Raw genomic sequence first — 12,439 nt, 5'->3', positions numbered from 1 at the left:
CCACTTCAGTCACCAAGTGTACTTCAGTGGATCAGGGAGGTGAGAACAGGCTTACTTCTCATGAACTAAGACAGCAGTTTACGCATTTAAAACAGCAAAGACAAACTTTAGGAGGGGAAAGATAGCTCTCATGACATGTAGCGATGCCCCATGTTTCAAGACCTAATGCCCTGCCACCACAAATACTGAAGAAACGAAAAACACCTATTTGTGGACGAGCAGCAAGTCCATCTGGATGTATCGTGGGGCTTCTTATCCCCCACAAATAATGCCCCAAAATTGTTTTCCATTTCCAAAATCTGCTTTTAAACGAATATGTTCTGAACAATGGGAAAGAATAGGAAGACAAAACTTCTGATCAAACATGCACGATTACCAGAACTGCTTCTCCCATACCTTCCCCCAGAAGCCTAGCCCAGATGTACATTTCAAAGGAAGAGCAAGATTCCAAAGCAACCACTTGAGTCCCATTTCCTATTCTCAATTCCACCAGGGGGATGAGAATTCAAAGGGTTCCATGGTAACTTTCTGTTGGCTTGGTAGAGCATAGACATTCAACCGAACAGTATAGAAGAGACAAAGAATGACTGGATACTCTGAGATTCACTCTGCAACCTAGCAAGGCCAAAAAAATGTAGTTCCTCAATTCTGTCATTCCCTGAAGCATTGAGCTATTTTATTGTTGCTAGGTAGCTATGCCCATGTAACGTTCCAATTAAAATTAGAGGGCATTACAGGGTTTGGGCCCCATTAGCACACTCTTTTCCTCTGATTTAAGCTGCCTCCTTTGAATGTAGAAATTCATTTTCCAACTACACCTCACATTTTATGTCTTCAGAGATTTGGAAGGATTAGGTTCAGAGAGACCACATTCCCTCATGCGCTACCCCTTTGCCAAACCAAAAGAGAATGACCATTATTATAAGGTTGATTGTCCTATTTGACACCTGCAGTGACCTAAGCAGGAGTTACCTGTTCAATATTGTTGTTTCTATTAGTCCAGTACACGATACACATCTTAAACCTTTGAAAAGAATTACATGGATTGAGATTGCCTTTAATTTATATGGTTGATCATTTATGAAGGTCTTCATTCCCAGGGATAGTAAAAAAGGGGTATTCATGCATTAAATTAACGCAAACGTTTTTCAAATCTGTCCACTGGTCAAATGTTTGGTACCTGTGTCAAAACTGTTAATAAAACTTCCAGCTCAGCACACGTTAGAAGTGAATTAGTTGTCTTTGAAAATGGGAAACTCTTGATACCTCCTTCATCAGATCCTCTTGTTACCTCACTGGAGCAAGAGAAACTAGGGTTTGCCTCAGAAATTTCTGATTTTTCATCCCCCAGACTCGTGCCAAAGGTACTGGTGGAGTGAGACTGCTGTCTTTTATAGTGACTTGCCTTTTCTAGGTAGGGAAAAGAGAAATATTTGTGTAACTGGGTAACTGAAAAGCAGAAACAAACAAAAAAACTCAAAGGTATCAAAATATAAGATAATGGATACAAAATCCAAGTATTGTCTATTTTACCATGAACAACTTTTTAAATCATCATTATTATTGTTGTTATATTGTTAAGCACTTACTATATGTCAAACACTATTCTAACTGCTGGGAAAGATGTATTAATCAGGTCGGACACAATCCCTTTTCCACATGGGGCTCACAGTCTAAGTAGGAGAGAGCACAGAAATTGAACAAGCATACTGCTGTACAGAGAAGTTGTGACGTACACAAGGTCACGCAGCGGGTAAGAGGCGGAGCCAGGATTAGAACCCAAGTCCTCTGACTCCCAGCAATGTGCTCTTTCCTCCAAGCCACTGCTGCTCCTCTACTCTGGGACATGATAGACACTTCCCTATCTTGCTTTCTATCATAGAAAAATGTACATAATCTTGTCTTATGTTCCAACATGTCTATAACAAAAGTCCTTCATTCTTGCCAACCAAGAACCCCTCGAACTGAAAAAGTATTTTAAGATGTCTCCCCGAGTCCATAAACTCATTGTGGGCAAGGAACATGTCTAGCAACTCTGTTGTGTTGTACTCTCCCAAGCACTTATGATGATGGTATTTGTTAAATGCTTACTATGTGCCAAGCACTGTTCTAAGCACTGGGATAGACACAAGGTTATCAGGTTGTCCCATGTAGGACTCACAGTCTTAATCCCCATTTTACAGATGAGGGAACTGAGGCCCAGAAAAGTAAAGTGACTTGCCCAGTGTCACACAGCAGACAAGTGGTGGTGCCAGGATTAGAACCCATGACCTTCTGGCTCCCAGGCCCGTATGCTCTGCCCATAGTAAGTGCTCCCTAAATGCCACTGATTAATGGCCCAGGTGTTGAACATAATTGATTCAATCTCTAGTTATCAAATAATAAGGCAGCCTCAATCACATATTCCAAGAAAACTTTTGGTCAACATTTTTCCTGGCCTGGACAATTTCATCAGTCATTCTCTTCCTTAGAAGAAACACATGTTGAGAATGATTAAAGATCTGGTGCATATGAACATCACAAGGTTAAAGAATGTTACTAGTAAGGACACTGATCATATTTTCTTTTCTTTATAAGTCTTACTTGCACAGAGCATGGTTCTTTTTGGCCCTGGGGCAGTAGATCAGTGCTAAGCTGAATGGCTGTGAGAAAGCCCCAGGGCTTTTCCCAATCAAAATAAGTGGGTGGGTCTGAATTATTGTTGGCAGTCCAATAGTGCAGCAACCAATGTATATGCATAATAGGGGTCCCTTTTTTCAAATATCTTGCCAAAAAATAATAAATATAATTCATTTATATAATACTGAGTAAAAAAAGTCATAAAATTACACTGACTTCTAAATAAAAATTCTCAAGCTCTTCTTCTATCATCTATGTGATTCATGACATTTTTCTGATTGAAAAACAGTGACATTGGAAATGGCTGTCATTCTAGGAAACTAAACAAGAATTTCAATCCAATAGAAAAATATTTAAGTTATACAAGCTACCCAAAATAGATGGAAGTTACTTTCTTTTTTAAATTTTCCAATTAAGCAGAACATTTTACAGCTAAAAAGGCCTGAAAAATTATCTTCACAATACCCTTAGGCTGGGTCTACAAAGGAAGAGAAAGTAGAGAGTTAAGCGATTATGCAGCTGACATCAGTGTTGATCTCCAATCTAGGGTTATCCAGGTCTTCATATCTAGGTCTTTCTGCTCTAGATATTTTAAAAAATATCTAGACTAGGCAGTAGTTACACATCAGGTTGAAATGCATCCCGGGAAATGATTTCTGAGGAACTGTCCTGAAATACTGCCACTAAGAAATACAAAACCTCTCCAGAAATTAAGTCAAATAGAGCTTCTAAGCTGTATTCATTTTTAGTTCTGGAGGAATCAATTTTCATACCAATCTGTAAATCTCATTTAGTAATCCCTTATCCAAGTTATTTTATGACCTTCTCTCTGCTATAGAAAATATTGGTGGTGTTCTGTATTTTCCATTCTTTAAATCCAGTAGACAACACACGTTATGATAAATACCTTCTCAATAACCATGCAATATCCTAAACCGAATCTTTTCTACAACTCTGAAGTTGGGTGAAAACCAAATAACTGTAATTATAAGCTAAAAGCAAAAAACCTGGAATCTCTACAGCAAGCTGAAAATGTGGATGAACAGAAACCCTACACTTTGTTTGAACTGAAACCAGAAACAGCAGGACATGCTAGTCTCGCTTATAATAAAAATGCTTTCTTTGAGTCTTTAGCTGTTTATTTGATTAGATCTATTTTAAAGGAATGTTAGCTATAAACACAACCTTCTTTTAAAAGTCACTTTTAAAAGCCCAGCATTTACAACATATGGATCTGCACCCTTTAAGCACTTGATATTCACCCCACCCTCAGCCCCTCAGCACTTATGTACGTATCCATAATGTATTGTCATGTCTCTCCCGCCCAGACAATAAACCCCTTGTGGACAAGGAATGTATCTAGAATAGGTAGATAGTACAGTGCTCTGCACACAGTCAGCGCTCAGTAAATACCCATGTTTTACTGATGGCTGACTCATTTTGGCCAGAATCCCTGTGATACATCAGTTTTAGGACAAAACTTTGTCGAGAGATCAGCGGTACCCGTAAGCATGTGGAGACTCCTAGATTGAATATTATCTTCCAGTGGGTCAATGTCGAAGATGGAGCCAGGATCTGTACGCCAAACTTTGAGGTCTTTTATCAAAAGAGAGAAAGAGTAAGAAGCGAGTGGCAGGAAATGGAGGCATAGATTTAGAGTCTGATATTGTCTGAACAGCTTACATGACAAAGGGATGAAAATACAACAACTCATATTTAGGTATTTCAGTAAATTCAAAAAGGATGAAAATAACACTTCTACTGTGTCTCTTGAAATTTTTGACAACCTAAGCTGAAAGCTAAAGCTAAGCTAAAGCTTTTCAGATATACACATGGTGATTTCTGAAAAACCTCAATGATTCCGGTTTTTGATTTTGGTGTTACTGCTTGTCAGACCGTGTAAATGGACATTTATTACACCAATGGTTTGTTTAGGGAACTTGGCACTTTACAAAAGATTTTCTGCTTAATTTTCATTTGGCTTTATGGTAGCAAATCTCTTAATTATCTCTGGACTGAATCACATCAAATAATACAGTAACATAAAACTTTATTGCACATTTTATAGTAGAGAAAATAAGCGAGTCAGAAAAAATCCATTATTTCCCTTTAAGCCTTTCCTGAATATTAATTTTGATATTTCTAAACTATTTAAATTAAATGACTATTGATAATGAGCATTATCTCTCTAAAAAATTAAAATTAGCACATTCTGATTGCTCAAATCATGAAATACATAATGATGGACTTTTCATTTCTAAAGTGTACTTATCCTTAATGTAACCCAGATAACTTAAAACTGATAAAATTGAAATCCAAGTATCATGTTCAAGTGAATATCAACTTATCTCTGACCCAAATAAATCTATTTCAGGGAAGAGTAAAATCTCTTTCAAGGAAAGTTCACTTGCACAGGTATAAGATTCACTTAGAAAATAAATGATTTTTTGAAATACACTTTTCAAAGTGGACCTGGAGAATCTTTATAAATCATCTAATACCCAGGAAAGAGCTTGGTGCTTACTCAGCCATGGGTCTTTTCCCATTTTCAACCCTCCAAGCCCTCCGGCAGTCTTGAAATATCATCCACGTTCCTGGGATGGGGCAGACTGGCCAGAGGCTAAGAGGATAAGCAAGAGCTGTCAGAATCCTGAGGTACTGACTGTCAACCAAACAGGCTCTTGGACCAATCAGGAAGCAGTAAGGTACAATCATGAAGTCCCAAACATCACTGGACCTCAAACAACACGATCCCAGCTGGTCCAAATCAATAAAATCACCCTTCTGCTCTTCCCTTTAGTTTCTCAGTGCACAACTTCAAACTTTAAGGGACGTTTGAGTTGACAATTTTTTTTCGATTTTTGGCCCTACCCTGTGAAAACACAAGTGACAATTTCTTGACTTTTCTAAACTCCTGTCCTTTTCTCATCCCCAGTATAATAATGTTGGTATTTGTTAAGCGCTTACTATGTGCAGAGCACTGTTCTAAGCGCTGGGGTAGATAGAGGGTAATCAGGTTGTCCCACGTGAGGCTCACAGTCTTCATCCCCATTTTACAGATGAGGGAACTGAGGCACAGAGAAGTGAAGTGACTTGCCCACAGTCAGCTGATAAGTGGCAGAGCCTGGATTCGAACCCATGACCTCTGACTCCCAAGCCCGGGCTCTTTCCACTGAGCCACGCTGCTAATGGCTGCACTTAAGAAAATGTTTTTTTAAAGACGGAAAGATAAATGCTTTGAATGGCAACTTGTCAATTCCTTTCAAAAGCCAAGTTTCTCTCTCTTTTCCCCATCAGTTTCAACTCTGCTCAAAGTTTGGGGTTTGTATTTGTGAGAAATAGATGCTTTTACAAAATCCCTGATTTTTCTTTTCTTGTTTATATGAACAGAGAACTACAATGTTAAATTTCCTCCTGCACACAAAGCTCTTAACCATAAAAGCAGTTGGAGTAATGAGAGATGATTCAAAGTGAAGGGCATCACAAGCCCAGGCTTCTCTGGAACAAAGACCATCAGCTGTGTTTACTTACATTTCAAGTTCAGATCACTTACTCCTTATTTTGGCAATATTAAAAATGAAATTTCAAAGTGGCTTTTGGAAATTTTCTCTGCAAATAGTTCCTCCATGTTACTCTAAAACATTACTTCTTTGCCAGAGCACTAATAATTAAGGGAAGGCTGAAGAGAATACTGCTCCCAAAGGACATCTTTTTTGGGACTTAATTAACATATCCATGAATTTAGAGTTTCCAAGGAAGCTATATTTTGTGTTTTGGCTATGTAATCCATCCTCAAAAAACAGAGTTAGAGCAGAAGATTTATGGAAGCATAAAGCACCCTCTGCCCCCCTGCAAATTGGAAAATAAGACCAGATTTCAGGAAAAATCCTTCAGACCTCCAAGAATTGCTTGGGTGTGGGTAACTCACTAAAGAGAGATGTCAACCGTACCCTGGAGGATGAAGAAGCACTGATTTGAACCAATTACCTCAAGAAGCATTGGCATCAAAAACTGAGATGGGGGTGTAAATTGCCCATGGAAATTGCCACTGTAAGCTCCTCGTCTAGGCTGTAAGTTCCTTGTGGACAGGGAACGCATCTATTCATTCATTCAGTCGTATTCATTGAGCACTTACTGAGTGCAGAGCACTGTACTAAGGGCTTGGGAGAGTACAAAATAATAATAAATTCCCTGCCCACAAGTCTCCCAAGAGCTTAGTACAGTGCTCAGCACATTGTAAGCATTTTAATAAATACCACCGTTTGATTGATTGATTGAAAGCCACACTTTCAGAGCCAGCCAGGGGAGGTTGGCCTAGCTGCCGAAAGCTTAGAGTCTCAGTTTCCTCTCTGCTATGGTGGCCTGGGCCTGCCAGTCAATGAGGGCACTCCCAGAGATCTACCGCAGACTGTTTCCAGGGTGGAACCCTGACAGGGCCTCGCTTGGGCAGCCTGGGTAGGATGGCACAACCCTGCCCTTCCCCCGGCCATGGGAAATAGGGCTCATTGTAGGCTTCGGCAATGAGAGCTGTCGGACGTGTCTAACCCGTCTCTTTGTCAGCTGAAATAATGGGAGGAACAGCTTACCCACGATGATCCCGGGTCTCCGGTCCATCTCTACTATATGAGGGTGGACTCCTTTATATGCAGCGTCGCTAACCACCTGTGTGTTTCTCCTCACGCGCTCCGTCACAGGATCATCCACCACAGGAGTGAAGCCTCTTCCCTTTGTCTTCTCGAAGTCTTCATGGTACTTAACCTAGAGAGGAATATCAGGGGTTAGCAGATCAAGTTCTGACAGGTGTGATTCCACTGACTTTGTATATGCCCTAACCTTAACCTTAACACCAGCAGCTCTTTTTATGGTATTTGTTAAGTGCTTACTGAATGCCAGATACTGTATTAAGTGCTGGGTTAGAGACCAGCTCATCAGGTTGGACACGGTCCATGTCCCACATGGGGCTCACAGTCTTAATCCCCATTTTACAGGTAAGGTAACTGAGGCACAGAGAAGTGAAGTGACTTACCCAAGGTCACACAACAGCGAAGTGGTGGAGCCAGGATTAGGACCCAGAGATTAGTGACTCCCAGGCCCATGCTCTATCCACTAGGCCATGCTGCTTCTCTCCTCATATTATCATTTTTGAAGCATATCTGCACATTTCTCCTTCAATTAGATAAACCAATATTCCTCCACACCATAAGCTCATTGTGGACTGGAAACATATCTAACTCTGTTCTATTATACTCTCCCAAGTACTTAATACTGTGCTGTGCATACAGTAAGCGCTCAATAAATAACATTGATTCCTCTTCTCCTTTCCCTGTGACTTTAACAAGGACTCCAGCTCCAAGGATTCAGAGACTGGTAGTGGTTTCTGTGAGGACCTGAATTGCTATATTAATGCCATGAATTATAAGCGCCTCTTACAAACTTAATGAAAGCTGAAGCTCCAAAAGATGCAGAGTCTTTGGAATACCCCAGATTTACTTGCCAAAGTGGGTGAAAGATTGATTTTTTCATTTACAAATATAAATATCCTTTCTAGCTATTTAATTTTCAATAGCTGTTCAAACAGCTCATTAGACTATCACAGCCACACAATCCTAAAGAGTTGATATTAGTAAGCAAGCATTGCAGTTTAAATTAGCTTGAATTATTCATTTTAACCATTTTTAAACAAGCAAATGACCTTTTTTCACACATTCTGCCCCATGCAAGACAACACAATCAATCTCAAAATGAAGAGGAAAACCATCCAAGCAAGTGGGTATCATACAAGACATTCCAGTGAACAATAAAAAGCCACACAAGCAACTGTGAGAAACGATTTTATTCATATCCTGAAAGATTTCATTACATTCCAGGGTTTTGGGACAGTCCACAAGATGGGGGGGTTCGCGTGTCATATTCCGGGATTTGTTAGCCAGCTAGATTATTGGTTAACTATTGTCTTCAGGTCATCCCCCAATGTTATCTCATAGCACATTTTAGTCATGAGGAAAATCAGGCTGTTGGGCCCTACCATTGAAATATTGTTTTGGGTTTCTCTGACATGCCTCAGTCCCGGAGTGTCTAGAATCAGGCTTGGCCTCCCTTCCATTCGTTTCTTGTCATGGGTGTACTTTACCTACAAAATGGGAACAATAGGCATTTAGATTAAAATGAGGAGCCACATAAAATGGTATGACAGAACTGGTCCGAATGGAGTCCTTCTCCGGACTGTGGAATGGTACCAAGATCCTCCCTAAATCATTCCAGGTTCCTGAATGGTGGAACTCCATGCAGTGACCCATATTCAAGGGAGAAGTTAAACCATTTCTATCAGAAGAACCCGGGTTCATAACCCCACCTCTGCCACTTACCTGCTGTGTGACCTTGGGCAATTCACTTACTTCTCTGTGCCTCAGTTACCTCATCTGTAAAATGGGGATTGAGACTGTGAGCCCCATGTGGGACAAGGACTGTGTACAACCTGATTAGCTTGCACCTACCTCTGCTGTTAGTACAGTGTCTGGCATATGGCAAGGCCTAACAAATGCCATTTTTTTTTTTTACAAAAAAAGTGTGTACTGACTCTATTATATTGTACCCTCCCAAGTGCTTAGTATAATGCTCTGCACACAGTAAGTGCTCAATAAATATGATCAATTGACTGACTGAATTGACCCTGGCCATGACAGCAAACCCTTGGAAGCTCACTCAGATGGGTACTTTGTCCAAGAATAGTGAATGATCTGAGGTTGAAAATCTTAAAAGGATGTCTACGAGGTAAGTGCAAAACTCTCTGAACCCTTCTCCAGTGTCCCCACTTGGGAAATGAGGTTCAGTCTAACAGCAATCCACAAACAGTATCAACAGAAATGCCTCTGCCTGTTCAGGCTGGATGGGAAGAGCCAAAAATAAAATAAACCTTGGAAATATTTCTTCTTTTTATCCCACTTCTTTGGGGTCCCTCCTGCAGGGTGAAACAGAGAAACTCACATCTCATTTTGCACCAAGCCATAACCTAATGTGAAAAAGACAGAAATAACTCCCTGATGGTTTCCATCTAGGAATTCACATGCAGTTCAAATTGCCTCCATTTTTGCAGGGACTGGGGAACAATGGGAGCCAACTTGAAAAGGCTTAATTGTCTGGGTCCCAACAGCAGAATGAAATCATTTTTTCCTCTTAAGCACCTGTAACCCAAAGGGAATGAATGGGGAAAGAATTTTCAGAAAGATCCTTGCCCCCAGATAAGAGGGCTTTAACACTGTAAAGCTTTGCTATAAAATCCTAGCTTCAGAGAGCTCACATCATGCAAGAAATCACTAAACTCTTCCATCAGTTTTGATGCTACTAGTGGGTTAGCACAACTGCAGACAAAATCTTTGCGTTTGATATTCACCCCACCTACAACCCCACAGTATTTATCTTTAAATGATATATATAAATTGTTTATTCACATTAATGTTGGTTTTCCCCTCTAGACTGTAAGCTCATTATGGACAGGGAATGTGTCTGCTAATTCTGTTGTACTGTACTCTCCCAAATGCTTAGTATAGTGTTCTTTATATAGTAAGGGCTCAATAAATATCATTGACTGATTGATTGATTAGTAGTCAGTTTTGAAACCCTGAAGAGGTATCACTGGGAAAAGCAGCATTAACTTCCTTGAGGGAAGTTGTCTGTGCCTCATTTATTTCACCTTTAAAATGGGGATTAAGACTGTGAGCCCCATGAGGAACAGGGACTTTGCCCAACCTGATTAGCTTGAAGCTAGCCCAGCGCTTAGTACAATGCCAGGCACAGAGTAAGCAGTTAACTAATACCATTAAAAAATGCATTCTCCAAAGGGCCTAGAAAAGTGCTCTGCACATGAAAAGTGTCCTGAACAATTCTGTACACACACAATAAACTCTGACGATGATGTCAAAATCAGATGTTGGGATGCCTGACAAGATACACAAAATTCCATATTTAGTGCATTAAAAAAAATTTTACATTCTTGCCTTGGAAGATAATTATTACCTGAACTTACCTGGGAAGAAATGGGCCAAAGTATATTCAATTATAAAAGTTGTTAAAGCGAATGCACCTCAGCCAAAATGAAATAGAATTTTAACTGAGGTAAAAATTCTGAGCTCATATAGAGTCAAAAAAATAGCTATTATTCGCCATATTTTCAAAGCATAATTTTCCCCATTTGAGCCCGAAAGTTTCTGCGTGACTCGTAAGTGATATTTCTAAATTACATTTTCAACTATGTAAATATTCATTACAGCCTTATCGCTACACCCTGACAGCTAGGCATCAGAATTTCATTTGAGAGGAAATATGAGGAAAAAGGAGCAATGGATAATTTGAGTTTTGGCATGGAAAATGTGCCTGAATAACAATAAGCACTGTTGAGTATAAAGGACATCTGAAGTACAGATCAGAGTATCAAAAGGTAGAACATCCCAGCAGCCCTGCCTATGCTAAATATCGAATTATTTTGTATGAAGGAGGGTGTCCTGTAATTTTCCTGTTTTAGTATGGATCAATACATACCACTGATTGATTAATTAACTCAAAAATTATTTTTGAGCCACCAGAAAACTGAATATTAGGGAAGGGCAAAAGTTCACTCAGATATGGCTCGATTCTGGATGCATTCCCTCACTCTCTTGAACATCTTAAAATATAGAAAAATCCAAACCACTTGCCGAGCTAATGTTTTCTTGATTCTTCTTGACTCTTTTCATCTCTGGAGTGACACTCACATCCGTTGCTTTGCCCAGTTTTTCTTTATAATGGACCTGTTATTTCACAGATGAAAAATAATGTACCATAGACACTAATTCAACAAACCACAGTTCTCTAACTCTGAATTACACAATTCAATTTGAAAAGTCTCCAAGTTAAGGTGACAAAAGAAAGTATTTAAAGTCATTGGGGTTCTCTCACCCTAATGAGATGCAAAACTAATCTTTTTGAATTCATCACATAGTTTCTCTAGTCATCTACTCTATAGCTAGATTTCATTTATTACTTAAATACAAAATTATCTTTCTCAAGGTCAATTCTATGTATATTCTGTTGTGGTAGATTGCAAGGAATTACCTCTCAAGGAACAATTCTTAAATAAATGATGCCATCAATTGCAGTAAAACATTGTCCATTTCAGGAGTCAACCTATCTGTAAAATTGTAATTAGCAAATAATGCAGTGGGAAGTCAGGGGTTAAAGTTCTTCCCCAAAGGGAGACCTCCAGTAGCACATGAACTAATGTACTGAACCAATGTCGTGCAGAACTAATGTTGCTTTGAGCTAATGTTGTGCGTAGGAATTAATTTTGTGAAGGACTGACGGATGCTGACGAGAGGGCTAATGATGTGGGAAAATAAGTATTGAACTGTGAAAAGAAAAACAAGATGCCATGAATTTACAGATGTACAATAAAGGGGGGGGGCACATAAGAGAAAAAATTGCTATTTAAAAAAACCCTAATGGTGTGGCTTTACTGTCCAACCTCCAGAATCCCAGTTCTGATCATTATCTAGCCAATATTAAATAATATTTGACGTCCTTCGTTCGGATACCTAGCTGTCACCATGGGAATGCTTATTTTCTGAGCTGAAGCCTCCAGTTTCTCAGGGTCAGGGGCACTAGGATGGGGGGTGGGGGAGAAGGTGCAGTGGATGATGAAAAACCGGGAGAGGTGACATTCCCATAGAGAAAACCCGTTAGTTCCATCTCCCCAACCTGCCCCATAAACTGGGGTCCCCAGCCAGACGAGAGTGGCATTGAAGACACTCTCCGATCTGGAGACCCCCTTCCTTCCCACCTGCAACCA

The 12,439-nt window shown here is 39.8% G+C and overlaps 1 protein-coding gene across 1 annotated transcript in view; it reads right to left on the bottom strand.

The window, feature by feature from the left end:
• The window catches only part of NEBL (nebulette), a 95,451-nt gene that overhangs the window by 15,282 nt on the left and 67,730 nt on the right, over positions 1-12,439 (bottom strand). The window contains 5 exon segments of the mRNA XM_029078185.1: positions 1,267-1,410; positions 4,123-4,215; positions 7,206-7,377; positions 8,645-8,749; positions 11,310-11,402. Of these exon segments, the coding sequence (XP_028934018.1) occupies positions 1,267-1,410; positions 4,123-4,215; positions 7,206-7,377; positions 8,645-8,749; positions 11,310-11,402 (607 nt within the window).

Source organism: Ornithorhynchus anatinus, chromosome 13 (genome assembly GCF_004115215.2).
Source record: "Ornithorhynchus anatinus isolate Pmale09 chromosome 13, mOrnAna1.pri.v4, whole genome shotgun sequence".
Taxonomy (NCBI): domain Eukaryota; kingdom Metazoa; phylum Chordata; class Mammalia; order Monotremata; family Ornithorhynchidae; genus Ornithorhynchus; species Ornithorhynchus anatinus.
This window is presented reverse-complemented; position numbering and strand designations above follow the sequence as displayed.